General features: G+C 49.3%; 1 protein-coding gene across 2 annotated transcripts in view; it reads right to left on the reverse strand.

The window, feature by feature from the left end:
- Positions 1-556: 556 nt before the first annotated feature.
- SCRN1 (secernin 1) overlaps positions 557-19392 on the reverse strand; it is a 47786-nt gene continuing 28950 nt past the window's right edge. Inside the window, exons 4-9 of one of the 2 annotated variants that reach the window (XR_013996573.1) lie at positions 18208-18410; positions 14921-15115; positions 12617-12782; positions 6847-7027; positions 3896-4912; positions 557-3711 (exon numbers count right to left, since the gene is read on the reverse strand). Coding sequence is in view for 1 of the 2 variants with exons in the window: in XM_081102030.1 (XP_080958156.1) it covers positions 4754-4912; positions 6847-7027; positions 12617-12782; positions 14921-15115; positions 18208-18410 (904 nt within the window). In the remaining variant the exon portion in view is untranslated. Of the gene's footprint in view, positions 4913-6846; positions 7028-12616; positions 12783-14920; positions 15116-18207; positions 18411-19392 lie in introns of both variants that reach the window. The other variant, XM_081102030.1, reaches the window with a different exon arrangement.

A 19392-nucleotide genomic window follows, 5' to 3' on the forward strand; every position in this document is an offset into this window, starting at 1 on the left:
ATTTCACTTAGCATGATGTCCTCAGGGCATCCATGTTGTAGAATGTGTCAGAATTCCCTTCCTCTTTAGGGCTGAATAGTATTCCATTTTATGTATATACTGCATTCTGTTCATCCATCCATCCACGGTGAATTCTTGGGTAGTTGCCACGTTTTAGCTTTCATGAATAATGCTGCTGTGAACATGGCTGTACACACATTTCTTTGAAAACATGCTTTTAATTTTTTAGGGTATATACTCAGAAGTGGGATTGCTAGATTACAGGCTAATTCTCTCTGTAATTTTTTTTGAGGACCCTCCACACTGATTGCCACCCGCACTGCACGTTTTTACATCCCCCCAGTAAAACACAAGGGTTCCCGTTTCTCCAGGTCCCCCCAACACTTGTCAGTTCTGTTTTTCACAGCAGCATCCTGATGGGTGTGAGGTGGTATCTCCTTGTGGTTTTGTATTTACTTTTAAAGAGTGAGCTTATCCACAGAATGGGACAGAAATGGAGGAAACCGCTGGCAAGGTTGGGTTTTCTGATGATTAAAGTCAGAAAAAACACATGTCCTTTTACACATTTTCCATGTCGGGACTGATGCCCACATTTATTCATGAGACACAAAGTAGAAAAGGCCGCCGGACATCAGTTTCAGTTATTTTTTTTTTTTTTTTGCTTTTTTTTATTGTATGCTTGATGTATTTAGGGACAATTCCACGGGCAAGCACTGGATGGGGACGTTGTCTGGGTTGTGGATATTGTACAAAAGGCTGTTAAGACGACATGGTCAGTTCCCACTGCAGGAAACAAAGAGTCTCCTTTTTCGCCCTCCCTGCCAACAGCATTGTCCAGCTCACACATTTAACTCCTCACAACATGATCGCAAACGTGTGCGTGTTCATTCCCACGAGACATCTGCACGTGACGGGTCGGGATGTTTGACAGAGACCACAGGAGGGGAGCTGGGACGCAGGGCCTGTGGGGTGAAGTGCCGGAAGCACAGCGTATTCTGGGACAGTGTGTGCCTGGGACCCTCCCCCCTCCCCCTTAGACAGGAAGGAATGGCCAGCGAGGTGGTTCCCGCTCCCCTTCCTCTATGTGCTTCCCTCCTAATGCTGAGAGCTCAGCGGAACACCTTCCCCATAAATGACTTGTCAGCTCCTCGATGGAGCGTGCAGTTACTGGTTCCAGAACACACACCGGTCCCACCTGGCTTCCCTGCTGGGCCAGCCGCACGTGGGGTGACATCAGTTAGGGGGCAAAGTGGTTTGCCTGGTTAATAACTATTTTTATACCTACTCAGCCACCCAGTAGTGAAGGAACTGGCTGCTATAATCTAATAGGCACACACCTGCTCTGTTAGACAGCTTGTCAGGCAGACTCTTTCTAATGAGAACACTGTCTTAGGTTACTGGGCACAAAAGAATCGCCATCATTTCAAGTACATCCTTATTCTACCTAAAGCTCCAAGCCACCTCCTGGAGTGAAAGAGAACTGCTTCTGCTCTGTTCGTGTATCTTCCCGGAGGCTATGGTCAGTCCCTCTACTCGACAAGACTGGCTGGCTTATGCCTGGCTGTGGGGTGGAGGGGTGGTGGTGGGGGCGGGGGGAGAAGCTGTCCTTACGGCCATGTCTTCTGTCTGCACAATGCACAGCACCCCCACCCGAGGGTTAATGGATACACAGATGGTGTTTTAGGAAGCTATTTATACTCTGACCTTTAAACATTATCTTACAGTTCATCTTGAATATTTGTTTTCTCCATATTGCCTTTAGAAAAGCCATCCCCCCGGTCAAGGAGTTAGCCATGTAATGATATGCATTTTTTTAAAAGCACGGTCTGTGTGGAGCGTTTAAAGAACAAGCAGCGCCCCCAGCAACAGCCTGTTCAAAACCCAACAACCTATTTCAGGCTGCTCGTCTAAGTGAATACAAGTCCCTAGAAGTGAACAGGCCACTTCGGCAGGTTCTTGGCTCTCTTCTTGCCCTTCCCTGTGATGCCCACTGTACGAGGACTCTGTCCATTGCTATTATTGGGTCCGACTGTACACAGGCTACCTCTGGGCCTGAGGGAAGCACCCCAGCCGGGTTGAACATCTGCCAGGCTGTGCCACGGAGGGCTGCCTCGCCCTCTAGTGGTCACCCAGGGGCATCACAATTGCGATGCACAGTGTGAGCCCAGACAACTCTCCATTAGGGTTGGCCCTTCTCTGAAGCGCTGGGCTAAGGTCAACGCCCCCTCACAGAAGCACCCATTGTGTGCCCCACTGCACCACGCTGGGCAATGGCCTAAGGCTGGCTGGGTCACCGTGACCTCTGTTTGGCCCATAATAATGAAAGCAGGCCTCTGTCATTTATTCTCACCAGCCTCCTTTTGGTAAAACCCCGGGTCACTTTAAGCATCACAGGTCTGATGCCAGTTTCCATAACAGGTGGAGGTGAGATCTCGGTGTGAAAGTCGGTGTTTTAAAGAACCACTCTGTAGGTGGGCTTAGGGGGGAATAGGGTACCTCCATCGTTCTGGAAGCCCACCCTGGCCCCCTTAGCAGCTGTGGGCAGACACTCTGAGAATGGCAGCTGGAGGAGACCCTAGGTGAATCAGCAGTGAAGGCCCGAACCTGGGCGAAGCCTCGGGGACTACCAGCCACCACGCACGGCTGCTGCTAACTTTGTCAGCCCCAGTCTTCCTCGCTGTCACTGCCTGTAGTCAGTCATTTTCCTACAAACCTCCTGGGCAAGGAGCTCATGGTGCTCTTCAAGGGCAGTTGGTAGGGAAAAAGGAGGTTTGTTCCGATAAAACCTGTGACCCTCGGGCCACGTCTGAGTATGGGACCTGTGCCCTTCCAGCTCTTGTGGCCTGACATGTTGCTTCTGGAAAGTCAGTAGGAGCAATTAGCTGCTGTTCTCCACTAGCTGTCTACCACCACATTCTCCACGACTCAGCTCCACCCCTTTCCTTTTTTTTTTTTTTAATTTATTCAGAGAGGAAGGGAGAGGGATGAGAGAGAATCATTGATTGGTTGCCTCCCACATGCTCCACACTGGGGATTGAGCCCGCAACCCGGGCATGTGCCCTGACTGGGGATCGAACCATGACCTCCTGGTTCATAGGTCGATGCTCAATCTCTGAGCCACGCTGGTCGGACCATCTCCGCCCCTTTCCATTCCGAGCGTGGCTGAGAGAGTTAGTGGCTGGAGGTAAGCCCCCACCACCTGCACCTGCCCGCGCCAGCCACCCGTCTCAAGGCAGCTGCTGGGACACGGGGGGTGGGAGGGGTGGAGGCAAGGCCCGGGGAAAGCCAGCTGCCCCCTACACAGCTCTGTGGGCTGTAACAGGCTGGGCGGGAGGGCGGGGGCTGGCCTGGTAGCCTGGGGCGAGATGCTTCTACCTCCATCTGTCGCCTTCCTGCCCTCTGTGCTCCCAGTGCTGGCCCATCTGGTCCTCCTCGCACGCTCTTCTGCGCTCCGGTGGTAAGTCAAATCCTTCATGCCAACACGACATTGGAAACAAATCGGTCTAATTAAAGTCTCTGCTGAGATAGTGTTGTGTCTGCTCGGATTCCAGCTACTTTAACTAGAATCAAAACAGCCAGAAGTTTCTCCCTCTCTTCCCCTCATTAACCGAGAGCTTGGCGGCTTTGCGGGGTGGAGCTGTGCCAGAGGGCCCTTTATTGGTAATTCACCTAAACCAGTGGTTCTCAACCTTGGCTGCACATTAGAATCACCTGGGAATCTTTTTAAAATCCTGATTTCTGGGCCTCCTCCTCCGGAAATTCTGTTTCTTTGTTACTAATGTTGTGGCCCCACCCCATAACAAAGAAACAGAATTTCTGGAGGAGGAGGCCCAGAAATCAGGATTTTAAAAAGATTCCCAGGTGATTCTAATGTGCAGCCAAGGGTGAGAACCACTGACCTAAACAGACGGCGGTAAGCAGGCCGGAACCATTCTGCACCAGGGCAGACAGGTGGCGGGTGCACTGGAGCAGGTGAGCCCGGTGCCTCTGGGCGGCCCACGTGGGGACGCAGGGAAGCCACAGGTGTGGCTGCCTCTGACTCGCTACAGGGGGTGGGTCCCGCTCACACAGGGAGCAGCCCTCCCGCACGTGGGAGCAGTTGGTGGGTCCACCGCTCACAAGCACGGGGCACAGAAGACGGGCTTGTGAGGATCACGGGAAGCCGGACGGAGCTGGGACTGGACAGGACCCCTGTCCTCCTTCCCTCCAGATGTGTCCCTCAGAAGACACACCTGGAGACCTTCCGCACTACAGACAAGCCCTCGCGTTCAGGGCGGCCAGGAAGCTTCTCCCTCGAGGGCACAGGCAAGGCCCTGGGCCAGACACAGCAATGCCTGTTGTGAGCCTGGAAGAAACTTACTCAGTGAGGAAGACGGCAGGAGACTTTGCCTCCCCACGCGCTCAGCATTGCGGAGCCTGCCTTCCAGGGCCTGGTGAGCGCACATCCTCCCGGAAAGGCCAACGGGTCCATTGTCACAGAAATACAACAACAGCAGCTTGAAATCCACGATTAGTCACACGGGGAACCACGGGCTCACGGGGCACAGGCCACACAGCAGAGGAAGGGGACCACGTGGCAGAGGGGACGTGTTGAGGTTCCAGCAGGACACAAGTGTCCGTCCGGCCTGGCTTCGGAAAAGGGACCACCAGCCGCCACGGAGGGCCTCTTGTCTTTCTCGCACGGGAGAGCGGTGGTTTTGCTGGTAAGTTAGTCGGTGGGAAACTTTAAATACGAGGGGGAGGGCGGCCCGCTTCACTTAAAGAACTTGATCTCCGTGTCCACACAGTCATAGAAAAGGTCGGCCACCTCGGCGGGGTCCGGGGGCGCGGGGCCGGCCAGGATTTCCTCCATGGCCTCCAGGCCTTGCTTCTCCAGCTCCAGCATGGTCCTCTGCAGCCTGCGGCCCTGCTCCTGAGGAAGCACAAGCGGGGGGAGGTCATTGCCACGATCCCTGAAAGCCTCCTGGGGTGGGAGAGCCTATCCAATGTCTCCTACAGGACCGCCATGGGGATCCTTCCAGATGCCAACATGGGTGTCACTGCTCTGCTTGGCATACCTGCCTGGTTTCCACCGCCTTCAGGATACATCCTGAGTGGCATCCCAGGCCAGTGGGACACAGGAGGCTCTTACTTGGCCTCTAGCCACACCCCTTCGACTCAGCCAGTTGACTCGGCTGCCTCCCTCCAGCCCAGGGGTCCTCAAACTTTTTAAACAGGGGGCCAGTTCACTGTCCCTCAGACCGTTGGAGGGCCGGACTTTAGTTTAAAAAAAAAACTATGAACAAATTCCTATGCACTCTGCACATATCTTATTTTGAAGTAAAAAATCAAAACGGGAACAAATACAATATTTGTATTTGCATGTGGCCTGCGGGCCATAGTTTGAGGACCCCTGCTCTAGCCCATCCTCCCCACTGCCTGGGCCAGCGTGTCCCTCAGGGCCTGGTCAGCTGCGCCCCTCTGCACCCCTCTGCAGGCCTCTTCTCTGGGCTCCCAGGGCAGGGCCTTGCCTCCTGCCGGCTGCTCTCTGTCATGTGAAGCTCTGTCTGCTTGCCTGTGTCCCCGTTAGACCCTGGGCTCCTGGGGGGTGAGGACGGGGCGTGGCTCCAGGCGCCAGAGCCTCAGACGTGGTAGCACAGTAAGTCCCAGAGGGAGATGCTGCTGTCACTGCCCCCCTGACTCACACCTGCGGTCATTTCCACATTTCAAAGCCCACCCGCCCTCACCGGCTCAGCTCTAGAATTTGGGGTAGAAGCGCTCAGCCCACAGGGCCCTGCCTGCCTCTGCCTCCTATCGCCTGATCCACAAAACCGTTCTCGGTCCCTGCCTGGCTTAGAAAATGCGCTGGCAGGAGCCACGGGAGCAGCGGTGCAGACTCCAGGGAATGGTGGGCGGGCGGACAGACGTAAGACAGCCGACAGCTGGTGGCGTGGAGGTGCGAGCTCTGTGACCACTGGGCCTGCCCTGCTCAGAGATGCTGTCGGAACTCATTGGGTTGCCACCCGGGTCGCCTTCTCTATGTCCCTTTTGCAGTCCCTGGTGCTCGCCCGGCCCACACAGAAAGCGTGCTCCGTTCACCTAAAAGGGGCCCTTTCTTCCAGAGAAACTGGACCTGCTCCCAGCTGTTCACTAAACGCTGGAGGGTGGATGCGAGTCTAACATGCCCAGTCCTTCCTCCTCCCTTCCACCCAGTACAGCTGGGGCTGCAGAGGAATGCTCGCGGGTGCTGGGGGTGGCCTTGTTAGAATTTACGTCTCATAGCTTTAAGTTCCAAAGCTTGGGGGGGGGGGGGGCAGGGGATCTGCACTTTAAAGAAAAACTTCTTTTTAACTGAAAACTTGAGACTCTTTCTTTTAGTGTCATAAAATGTACATCCCACCGAAAATACCACTGGAGCCCTTTTCAGTGTACTGTTTAGTGGCATTAGGTACAGTCACATTGTGCGACCCTATCCATCTCCAGGACTTTGGGGAAGAATCAATTTTTTAATCATTTTTAAAGTGTTGCCACCACATACAACCTTGTGTCCCCAAAAGTATACAAAACTGTAGGAAGAAGCGAAGCAGCCGTCCCTACTGGGCTGCACGTTTCGGGGATGCCTAGGTGAACAGGAAGTGAAAGGGGCTATTCTGAGCCCACTAGGCTCCAGAATAACACCAGAAGCATAGGCTTTGGTTTCTTTCAGGGGACGGGGTGGGACAGTGAACACCGCGTCCTGGGAAGGGCCTGGGAGCCTGGGTCTGGGGGAGGAGCGTGCTGGAGAGGAGGAAGAGGGTGACTTGTGCCCTGCCCTCCTGGCCCGTGCTCGCTGACCCCACCCCTGTCCACGGCCCAGCCCCGGCTCACCTGGCCGCTGGCGATGACAGCGCGTGCCCACTCGTGGGCCTTGTACAGTTCGTGCCGACGGTCTGGTTTCTCCTGGAACCGGGGCTCCCTTCTGGCAGGGTCGTCATCCCCGAAACAGGGAGACTGTGCTTTTGGGACAAGTTTTACATCGTCCACAAAGATGAAAGGCTTGAAGATGGACCTGGAGAGAAAGGAGAGGGGCTTCAGCCAGGCTGGGTGTGAGGGCACCAGAAGCAGTCCTTTCACTCAGCAGCCATTTCTGGGGGTAGAGGGTGGGTGGTGGGTGGTGGGTGGTGGTGGTGGTGGGTGATGGGTGGGGGTGGGTGGTGGGTGGAGGTAGTGGGTGGAGGGTGGTGGGTGGAGGGTGGAAGTGGTGGGTGGTGGGTGGGGGTGGGTTCATGCCAAGAGAGACACACTGCAGGGTTTAGTGAAGGTTTCCGTGAAGTTCTCTGCCACTTACAAGCTGCGGTTTCTCCTATTCACAGGGAGGAGACGTCTAGACAGACCTGCCTGCTCGGGAAGACCGTGACATAAAGAGAGGCAAGTAGAAAAGGGTCCTCTCTTTACGCTCAGCGAGGTGGCCTTTCGCGCATGGTTTGCTGGGAAGTGGCTCCGGGAAAGGAAGGCTCTGAGACCCCTTCTCACTCTCTCTTTTAAGTTCTACCTTATTTGAAAAATTCTGGAATAATTCTGACAGATTCAGGGAGGGGACAGATTAAGGTGGACGACACAAAGAGAAGCCCAGCGAAAGAGAAGTCTGGCGGTGAGAGGGTGGGGAGCTCTGGGCACAGGAGGGGGCCCAGGCAAACACTCTTTGATTCTGCTCTTTTGGCCCAATGGGTGTATTTTAAGGAAATGGCCGTGTGTGTGTGTGTGTGTGTGTGTGTGTGTGTACGTGTGTGTACGTGTACGTGTGGGCGTATATCTGGACATCTTTGCCTTATCTGTCTTGTTTTCCCCTAAGTTCTGTGATGAATGCAACAAGCCAGTGTAAAAAAAAAATGTCCTTCTCTCATTTGTTTTCTCATTTAGAAGGAAAACAAAATTACCATTTTTGATAATGAATGGTACCCCTGCTCGTTCATTCATTCATTCATTCATTCACTCCTCCCTTCCTTCCTTCACTCACTCAGTAAATACATGCTGACGGTAACTGAGTACCAAATACTGCTCTAGGACCTAGGGTTACAGCCATGAACAAGGCAGGGCAAAGGCTTCTGTCCCATTTCACAGACGAGGTGACTGAGGCTCATAGAAGCTACGAGCTTGGTCCAGACACATTCCTAAGGAGTGGCAGACCGACAGCCAAATCTTTCAAAGCCACGGTCAGCTTTCCCCACTCCCTCTCACTGCTGCAGCGTCCTGCTGGTTTATGTAAAAACACCTTGTGCCGCTGCAGAAAAATGAAATACTTTTTGTGATTGGGATTGAGAATTGTAATGTCAGTGCCAGCCAACGCTTCTGAATTCAGTGTGACTTGTTCTTACTGAAGGGGCAGACACTCGCCCGGAGACTCAGCCAGGCTCCCCATGCCCCAGAGGCCCCCCCAGATCCCTTGAGGGGTGACTGGCACAGACAGGAGCAGCACACAGGGTCCCACTGGGATGAATCTGCTAAACTTGGAACCAATCTGGAAAGAATCTAGAATAACCAGTTTCTCTCAACTCCAATAACAAGAAGGGGCCCCTTGTCCCTAACATCTGAATTAACCAGATGAGACGTTCTCAGCAGATCCAATTTAGCCTCTCAAGCCTACTACACTGGGAGAAGGAGGAAACCACAACCACACACACACACACACACACACACACACACACACACGCACCATGTCCCTTGCATCTCCCCAGCTCCTTGCCACCAGTTAAAGTGCATCAAACACCCTATTTTCCTACAAATGCCTCCCTCTTTTCTGTTTCCTGGGCAAAGTGCATGGCCTAATGTAATTGGGGAAATGGGTTGGGAAATGGCCTTCTAATATCTAAAATGGAAAGTGTTTAAATTATCTTCCACTCTTGGTTTATCCATCCTCTATGTGGAGTGTTCGTTTTCCCAGTTGTGGGGGCATGTCAGTGGCGTGCTGGGTTGACAATCTCTGAAAAAATAAAATAAAATAAGCCCTGCTTCCTGGCGTCTGCCAATTTCCGTGGTGTAAATACGCCCACTGTGGCCCATTTCAAGTTACTGATGTGACACCCCAGAACATAGAGTCAGGAAGGATGCACTTAATCGGCTCTCACTGGCTCCCGACACTGCAGGACTGAACTGTACAGTCTCAAAATGCGAAGATACTGCTACCCTTCCCCTCTCTGATTCTTCACATCAATGGAACTTCAACAAGTACTGGCCTCCAACCAGAAATGGTTCCCAAAGGTCAGAACAGGTGCACACAAGCCAATCAGTGTCACTATCGAATGACTAAGGCACCAGTTGACACAACAGAATATTGGTAAGATGGAATGTGCTTTCTCAATAAATTAATTCAAGGTCTTCTGCATCTCCCTCTAGCTTGAACTCCGACTTTTGCACCTCCTTCCAACTCTCACGCTTACATAGTACCTGGTTCTTGCTAGGAGGCGAGTGAGGGAAGATAAGGGAGGGAGGGAGGAGAGAAAAGAGAATGTGAGATCAAGTTGTTTTGGGAAGAGGATCTATAATTAATACAGTGCAGAGGGCGGAGAAGTGCCGCAGCACACGGAGCAGTAGCCAGCGCGTGTCCCGCGGTGTCTGACACTCACCAGGAGGGATGCGTCCCACAGTCCTGCACTTTGATCATAATCTTTTGCAAGTGCACTGCCCTGACACTACTTCCCCCACACACCTCTTGGCTGGCTTCAGCGTTAACAGAAGCAGCTCAAAGGCCCCTCGTTTTACTACCTCAAAGCCCAAGAGGAGTTAATTGTGCTTCCTGCTGACAAAATACAAAACTCTGAACATGCCCAATTACAGGGAAATATTGGAATGTTGACGAGGAAAGAAAGCTATGACCGTCCTGCCGTCGCCATGGAAACACAGCTCATTTAACAGTGGGAGATAAAAATGAATGCCTTCGGAAGGCTCTTAATCTGCCTTAAGGCCTTTTTAATTAATGGGACTCAGGAATAATTTGCTTTTAAAGTTACTTGAGACTTTCCATTTTAAATACCTGAAGGTTATTTCCCAGCCCGTTTCTCTGACTGTATTAGGCAGAGCACTTCAGCCGAGGAATCAGACACCCTTTATGTTATTGTCCTGGCATCACATGGCCTGGCTTCTAGCCACTGTCAGAGCAGGTGCCTGACACAGGGGGCCAAGGGGTGGGGGGACAGTCATTCTTCAGTTCTTCAAAGGCTCCTGTTCCCTAAAGAACAATGTCCAATACCTCGGCAGAGCATCCAGACACTCCCAAAGCCCACGTGTACCCTCGTGGGCAGCAGCGAGTGCTCACTAGGGGCCGTTAAGTCACTAGCACTGGGAGACAAGCTTTCATGCCTCTATGCTTTTGCACATGCTTTGATTTGACAGCATGCTAGGAGACTCAGACTGTCATTCCTGCTTTTTGTCCCTAACAAACTCCTATTCTTCCGACAATGCCCAGCACTCAAGAGTCCCTTTCTCTGTGAAGTGTTCCTCTTTGTCGTCTCTTTGTGCCATCTCTTCCCTTGTACACAGTCTCTAGTACCCAAAAAGCACACTATGTGGTACACAGTAGGTGCTTAATAAGTGCTTTTGAATGAATAAATGAGTGAATGAAAAACTAAGAATACCTTAAACCGAATTTAATAGTCCGGTCCTGCTAGAAGTCTCTATTGACATTGGCTGTAATTTAAAACATGAGGCCCACACCTGAAACTAATGCAAAATAATCTTACCTAATAATAGACAAACATGCAAATTGACCATACCTTCACTACACCCACCAGCCAATTGGATGAATATGCAAATTAACCAAACAAAGATGGCAGTTAATTTGCATACATAGGCGCCCAGTGGCTATCGGAGCCTGTAATCAGAGCTGAGAGGCCCCCTGCCCAGGCCTAATGCCTTAAGGATTTAGGCCTGGGCAGGGGTGGAGCCGGCAATGGCGGGAGCAGGGGCGGAGTTGGTGATCATGGGGAGCTGGGGGTCCCCTGCCCAGGCCTAATGCCTTGGCCACAGGCATTAGGCCTGGGCAGAGGCAGAGACGGTGATCACAGGGAGCAGGGGCAGAGCCGGTGATGGTGGGGAGCAGGGGTAGAATGGGCAATTGTGGGAGCTGGGGGTTCCCTGCCCAGGTCTAATGACTCAGCCAGAGGCATTAGCCCTGGGCAGAGGCCGAGCCAGCAATTGGTGTGAACTACAGAGGAAACACCTTTTCTGACTGCTCATTGGCTAAGCTCCCTGTATGCCACTGGTAATATTCTTAGTAACTTCGGTAATAAGAATCCAAATAGGTGATCTAGGGTTTTTTACCACACTCCTGGAGAAAAAAAGGAAGGTCCACTGCTGGAGGGCTAAGAAATGTCATATCCTGCCCTAGCCGGTTTAGCTCAGTGGATAATGCCTCGGCCTGCCCACGGCAGGGTCTGGGTTCAATTCTGACTCAGGGCATGTACCTAGGTTGCTGGCTCCTCCCTGGCCTGGACCCAGGTCAGGGCTCATGCAGGAGGCAACCAATCAAAGTGTTCCTCTCACTTTGATGTTTCTCTCTGTCTTTCCCTTTCTCTTCCACATTCTCTAAAAATCAATGGAAACATATCCTCAGGTGAGGATAAAAAAAGAAAGAAATGTCATATCCTATGAAAGACACATCTTGAAGATGCCTAAAGAAAGTTGTCATTATTTCATGGTGAAGGGACTGGAGTCCGTGTTGATGAAAACACCTTGGTGGCTGCGGTGACAGGCAGTGGCTGCAACAGCGGGGTGATGGGGCTGGTGCCTTCCCCTGATCAGCCCAGACGCCTCCCACAAAGGGAGGCCAGACTGTGGCTTAGGCCCGCTCCCCAAGGGGAGCAGGGAGCAGGGAGTAGGACATCCCCTGAGGGCTCCCAGTATGTGATAGGGGGCAGGCTGAGCTGAGGACACCCCCCATCCAGTGCACAAATTTTTGTGCACCGGGCCTCTAGTATTAGATATAAACTGCAATTGAAAAATAAAATTTCAAAAATGAGGCCAACAAGCACATCAAAGTAGGGACTAGTATTATCCCCATGGTACAATACAGAAACGGACGCTTAGAGATGTTACATGATGTATCTAGCTCCTAACTGACTGAGGTGGAATTCAAAATCCTGGCAGTTTATTCTCAAGGCTGATGCTCTTACCCACTGTGCAATTCTACCTCTTCGCTGAAGTTCCTGGGCAGAAAGCAACCCCTTAAAATCCAGTGTCTAGAAGTACTGGCCAGTGCGCGTGAAGTCGCTTCCATCAACTTTGCCTCTGGGCCATTTTGTCCTCTAACTGCTAGGAACTGGTGGTTGTGACAAGTCTTGGGCAATCCTGCAATCTCTCTGTCTCATTGTGTCTTGTTTAGCTTTGCATGCCCCACATACAGGACCATGCCTGGCCTATGATACATAATCAATATGCATTTGCTGAATTTAAAACCTTTGGATGCCATGATTGTGATAGCTATGTGACTAAAGCTGGGAACACCCGTGAATCGAAGCTTATTCTGCCCCGGCCACATTGAGAACAACTAAATCATGTGGCTCAGCCACGTGAAAGGCAGGGCGGGAACTTGGTGTGCACTTGTTGGACGAGCTTTCGAGGGTGCCATGCGCTTTCTGCTTACAAGACTGTGTCTCAGACGAACCTGGAGGGGTCTGGGGTCCCGGTGAAGTAGTGGATGCACGGAGAACCTCTGCTCTGGGGCAGGACAGACACCATGCTGGCTGTGGTCAGGAACGACTCGGAGTCTATGCAGACGCCACTGGCTTTGTCCCGTAAGATGTCAATCATAGTCTGCACAGTGATTCCTTCTGTAAAGACAGAGGTGGGGGAGATATCACTGCAGCAGGCTGCTAACCAACATCCGTTCACACCTTTCCCTTTTCTGAAATAGAACTCCTGACATTATAGGTGGGAACACAACTGCCTAACTACAGACCCTTGTGGCTAGGTGTGGCCATGGGTAAATTCTGACCAGTGGGAGACAAGTGGGAATGATATGCTCAACTTCCTTGTCACACCCCTAAAAAGGAATGTTTGCCCTTCGTTTTCCTCTTCTCCCTTCCTGCTGGCTGGGAGATGCCAGCGAGTGGATCCCAAATCAAAGTCCTGTGTTGAGGCAGAGAAACCTACCAGCCCTGGACTGTCTGTGGACATCTGGACTATACCATGGGAGAGAAATATACTTCCATTTTCTTTAAGCACATTTATGTCAGGGTCTCTTTGATACAGCACTTAGAAATCCCTCAACCAGCGCAGTAACACAGGAAATGATACCCATAAGAAGGTATATGCAATCTATGCACAACCCACCAAGCAAGCTCTCTCATGCGCCCCTACTGGTTGGAATCGGTACTATATTTGGAGAACGACCTCTCTGCTGTGGAAAATATGCACAGAGAGGTATTTAGAATAGTCAGAGTCACTACGATGGGTAGTTCTGACTCTAGATAAATAGATAAACAAATCCTTGAATCCAGTTCTACTTTTTCTCCCTCTGGTTATAATTCATTAAAACACTATCTTTTCAGTCTTTGTTCACAAAGATGGAATCAAAGCATCTCTTAGGGAGAAGACACCTTAAAGTTCTCTAGCACAACCACATCCTCCTTGTACGCCTCTATTTACAACATATCACTCCCAAAAATAGTCACAGTAAGTCCTCAATTTCTTCCACTACTCAGTATTCAGACCTCCTCACTGTCTCATAATGAGTTTATTGACTTGAATTAGGATCCAATAAGTTGATAATGTCTCTTCAATCTCTCTTCATCTCTGCCTCGCATTTTTCTCCCTTACATTTTATTTGTTGGACCATGTCTCCTATAGGCTCCCAGTCTGAACTTTGCAGAACGTATCCCCCTGGTGTTATTTAATATGTTTGCCCTTTCTTTGTATTTACCAGGAACTAGTAGCTAGATCTAGAGGTTCATCAGATTTAGGTTTGATGTTTTGGCAGAACAACTTCATACATGGTATTATATGCTTCCATCAAGCTAGTTTTTTTATTAAAAGGTTGAGGGTGTTTTCTTAAGAGTTCCCCATTATAAAATACGTTCATATCTTCTTGCCCAGAATATATTCATTAAGTTCTACAACAAAAGTCTTTAAATGTTCTTCTAGGTTTAAGGGTCAGCAAACTTTTTCTTAAAGAACCAGATAAATATTTTAGGCTTATGGGCCATATAAGCTCTGTTGTAACCTACCTGTTGCAACTGCTCACAGAAGTAGCCATAAATAAATGGTATGGCTGAGTTCCAATAAAATTTTAGTTACAAAATAGGTGGCTGATGACAAGGCATAGTATGCTGACCCCTATTCTAAATGATCAAAGGTTTGACTTAACACAACACGTATCACTGGCAAATATGAAATATGGCCATTGAGGTTTATTTGGAAGAGTTTCCACTCAGACACAAAGTAACAAGCTACCCAGTCACCATATTTACCTAAATATCAGTTCTGACTAAGTCAATAATTGGGTGGAAGACAAAGGGCTCAGGAAGAAAATTCAATTCAACAGTTAACTTCATAAATGTTCATAGAACAAAGGACTATACCAGGCATCACAAGAGGGTCCTAAGATGAGTAAAAGACAACTCCCCTGCCCTCAAGGCCCAGCAGGCTAATAAGAGGAGAAAATCAGGGAGGAGATAAGTCAAATATACAAATGCTGGGGTATAAGAAAGGCTGCAGTAAGTATCACAATGATGTTAATGTTTAAACAGCAGCAGGAAAATTCTGTGGGTGAGAAATCATCCTATAAGAATAAATGCAAGTTGTCATCCTGTATGAACATCAGGACCTTTAGTACAAGTTGGTCTCCAAATACAAGGTCTATTCTCTACTCCTCCTCTTTGCTCACCCTCCTAAATTCAGACAAGTTCTCCAAAATAACTGTAAGACAAAAGGTGTTGGAGGGAGAAAGTTAAGGGGTGTAATAACTCACCTTCTTGCTTTTCTAAGCTGTCTTTGCCTGCACAGCAGTGTAGGTGGCCATCAGCTGGAGAAAACACTTCAGAGAAATTGAACTCGTCCTCTCCTGTCCACCAGCCTTGCCTCTGAGCATAACTCCTGAGCTCGGGGTGCTCTGCATCGATCTTGGTGGTGAGTGAGAGCTGATCGCAGATGCACCTGACGCCCTCTGCAGAGAGTGCAAGGCCCAGTGAGTTGGAAAGACACTTACAAAGACTTAATCAAGAAATGTAAATTTACAGGGAATCCCTCCCCTGCAACCTGACTTTAACTACAGGGATGGAATAAATTCCTTTTTTGAAGAGAGAAACAGACAGTCCTTGGTCCTTTTCTGAGAAGATCAGCTACATTAGTTGGTCAGAAGGTTTGACCACATTACCACATTGTAAATGAGCAACAATTACAAGATCTTAAATTTATAATCAAAAGGAAACATGTGAGGCCCCTCCTTCTGGCTAAATAAATCCATACATTTACTACTTATAAGAAAGGTGAAAGGTTCTTTGAAAGAAGCATTGAGCGACTAAGAAGACTTGTGAATGTTGCAACCATGGAGAACCTTCCTCCCCAGTTTAGTCTTGCTCTACCTGAAGAACACCTTCCACCACCACCTCCCACCCATATAGGTGTGTAGTTTTTTTAAAAATACAAATATGATCCTTCTTCATTCAATTATTTTTTCAGGTCCTGAAATTTAGAAAAACAGTGTGGCCCTGATAATGAATACTGTTAAACTAACAGAATGTACCTGGATATAGCATGTTCCCATGTCACGTGTGCATGTGAGAAAAATCTATGAGAATTTTTTTCTCATAAAAATATAAGAATAGCTAGATACATCTGGAATCAGGGCTGCCTGCTTTCTGAGGACACCCCTGTGAAGAATGTGGGTTAGGGCACCTGTTCTCCTAGTGCTGGAAGGCTGGCTATGGCTTCTTCAAAGCCTGAGCTACAAATACAGCGAGGATAACCTGACCTTCAAGCTTCAGCACAATGTCCAGATCACGAGGAAGTATTCACTTATAGCTCAAAACAGCCATTCATGGTGGCTGCTTCCAGGGAACATGTTTATCTTCTAAATACTTGGAGAATGAAGTAGAAAAAGACAGCCTGGACTGCAAGCTGCACGGAAGCCATTACTGCCTGAAAACCAGCTCCTGGAGGCAGGGTCAGGGCTGGGCTGAGTTCCTTCAGCATCTTCTGCTTCATCAATGTGAGCATGCCTGGCCAATGTCCTTTGCCTTCATCTTTTTAGAGGTCACCAGAAGTGTAAAATTATTTTTTAAATGAAAATAAATAAATTTTTAATTATTTAATAATAAATAATAAATAAGTGATTTTGACATTATTCACACTAAGATTTTTTTTTTTAAATGTATTTTATTGATTTTTTACAGAGAGGAAGGGAGAGGGATAGAGAGTTAGAAACATCTATGAGAGAGAAACATCGATCAGCTGCCTCCTGCACATCTCCCACTGGGGATATGCCCGCAACCCAGGTACATGCCCTTGACCGGAATCGAACCTGGGACCCTTCAGTCCGCAGGCCGACGCTCTATCCACTGAGCCAAACCGGTTCCGGCCACACTAAGATATTTTTAAGACTTGTGAATAACTCGACATGTTATTTTCCTAGAAGGCTGATTATAATAGACATTTGCTTTCAGGAATTTTAGCATTCGAGGGCCAGAGTTCATTAACTCCTACTGCAGTCACACGACTGCTGAGATTAGAGGACATGAAATCAATGAGTCCAAGGAATCGCTGGGGTTTTTCCCCTTTAAATATTTAGTGAAAGGGGACATGCATTTTGATGAGATGGGTTTTTAAGTTGTACTCTGAAGTGAGACTAAGCTTTTGAATGCAATTATAGATTAAAAAAAAGTTTTACATTCTACTTAAAACAATATGATTGTCCTTCAGCATGGACCAATAGCCTTCTTGGTGGAACTATGTAATGGTAAGACTTCATTTTAGAAGAGATTTGTTTAAGGGAGTCTTAAGTTCTTGCATCGAAGGAGGCTTGGAGACCTGGCGAGCCACACCAGCTACATTAGTTTTGTAACTACTGTGGAAGTAGGGCAGGCAGGCACACCTGGGTGTATGTGGGGTATACGTGGGTGGAGAAATGCTCTGAGATTGCCTCAAGGTGCAATCCCTTGTGAGAATGAGAAGCAATCGCCTCCTCCTCCAGGCAGACACGGCCTTTGCACGGCTTCGTCAAGAAACCACAGCTAGACCTCAACGATGCAGTAGATCTTCTGCTTCTAACACAGCTTAGGTTTGGTTCCAGTCACCCTTCAGGCAGAGATGGCAAACAGGTGTCATCCCTGACATCATTTCTGAAGAGTTGGAAGAGACTTCCTGGTAGGTTCAGTTGAGAAAAATACACAGACCAAGTATAGGTTCAACAAGAGAAGAGTTCTGTAGCCATGTCTTCCACTGGCATGAGAGCAGAGAAATGCTGTGGATGTGATTTGTATTTGTCTTCCAGGCCTCAGATATAAGGGGGGCTTCACTGGCCAATCCTTTCTTAGAACTCTTTAGCCCTCTGGAAGCCCTGAAACCCACTCTGGGATTCCATCCTGTGCAGAATATGAGGGTGCTGAGGCAGTGATACAAGACAGCCATTCCCTCCCCCTGCCCCGCCCCCCCCCCCCCCCCCCCCCCGCCCCAACACACACACACAATATTTCCTTCCTCAGAACTATCTTAGAACAAGATGCTGCAGGAAGCATGGAGCAGTAATGTATTGGGCAGTGAATCCTTCTGGGTGGATTTCCTAGCCTCTGCTATTCTAGAAACATTGCTCCCAGCGACATGGCTTGTTGGCCCAGAGGAACTCAACGGTTCGCAGATAAATCCGAATTCCTCTGTTAGGGGAACATTCCAAGCACAAAGAGCTATAGGACTGGGGTGATCAGGGCAACTCCCTGTTGTAGTAATTCATTGACCTATTGTGAATGGAATGGAAAAAATCACTATTCCCTTGGCCAATTCATCGAGAAGCAATTTGGATCATGAAACCACTAGTGGTCTGAATTGGGTCCTGTCCAGAAAGCAAACAGAAAATAGGAAATGTTAGGAGGATGCTTCCCAAGTGGTGACCTCCCTTCTCTCTGGGTTCAGAAGACTCTAGCTTCCTCTCTAGAAGATTCACGGCAGCACAGAGAGGGTCTCCAGCAGCAGCACGAGTCCTGTGAGCCCATCCATCCCAGCCTTCTCTGCCCATGAAGCTCTTCGCTATCCACGCCCCCTCACCTGTGACTTTCTCAGCAGCCCAGTACTTCCCTACGGTCTCGAGCACCCAGGCCTCCTCACGATCCACAATCAGATAAGCACTCTGGAAGCTGTGGCAGGCGCCTGCATCTTCATAATAATTCCCACCTTGCCCGTGTTCTTCCAACAAGGCGACGATGACATCTAGGGCTTCCTTGGCTGTTGACCCTCTTTCTAAACCAAGCCTGGAGTAAGGAAACCAGAGGTATAGCTCAGACATTTCGTACCATGCGATTATTACCATAGCAACCAAAGATTGGGACGAGGCTGAGTTACAAAGTGCGCCAACATGTATAAATATGTTAAATACGCAGGCCAATATGCAGGCAAATGAACAGTGCTCTCACACGTTTGGTTCAAAGTCACAGGGGTGTTTTCTGTCTTTGGGCATCCTCCACCCACACAGGACCGCAGTGGCTCTGTCTCCCAGGGAGCTGGCAGGCTCTGCTCTAGCTCTTAGCAGACCCCTTCTGTAGGCTTATTCTCCCTCTTGCCTCTACTCTCCTGCCTCTGGGCAAAAGGAAATCTCTGCCCCATCCAACCTTGTTCTCTGTTACGCTACATCAGGTAGTTTGGTTAGTAATAAAAGTGTTCCACAGCCAGCCATTGTCTTCGGTGCATATAACTGTCTCAAGAGACCTCAGTAGGAAAGGGCTGCTGGTTAGGACGCAATCAATCCTTTTCTACGTATTTCACCTCCTGACTATCAGCGTATCTCTGCTGGGGTGGCTTACAGCTTCGGTTGTCCAAAAGCATCTCCTCCCAGCCCTTCCAATTCACAGACCCCTAAGAGAGGGTACAGATCTTGCTCTCCATGTGACCTTGGGAAAGCTACATAATCTATTTAAACTTCAGTTTTTTTTTGTTTTTTTTTTGTTTTTTTAAATATATTTTATTGATTTTTTACAGAGAGGAAGGGAGAGAGATAGATAGTTAGAAACATCGATGAGAGAGAAACATCGATCAGCTGCCTCCTGCACATCTCCTACTGGGGATGTGCCCGCAACCCAGGTACATGCCCTTGACCGGAATCGAACCCGGGACCTTTCGGTCCGCAGGCCGACGCTCCATCCACTGAGCCAAACCGGTTTCGGCTAAACTTCAGTTTTATGTCACCTATAAAATAAGAATCTATATGATTGGGTTGCTAGGAGGATGGGTTTTATG

The sequence above is a fragment of the Myotis nattereri genome (assembly GCF_964212035.1).
Source record: "Myotis nattereri genome assembly, chromosome: 11".
Lineage (NCBI taxonomy): Eukaryota > Metazoa > Chordata > Mammalia > Chiroptera > Vespertilionidae > Myotis > Myotis nattereri.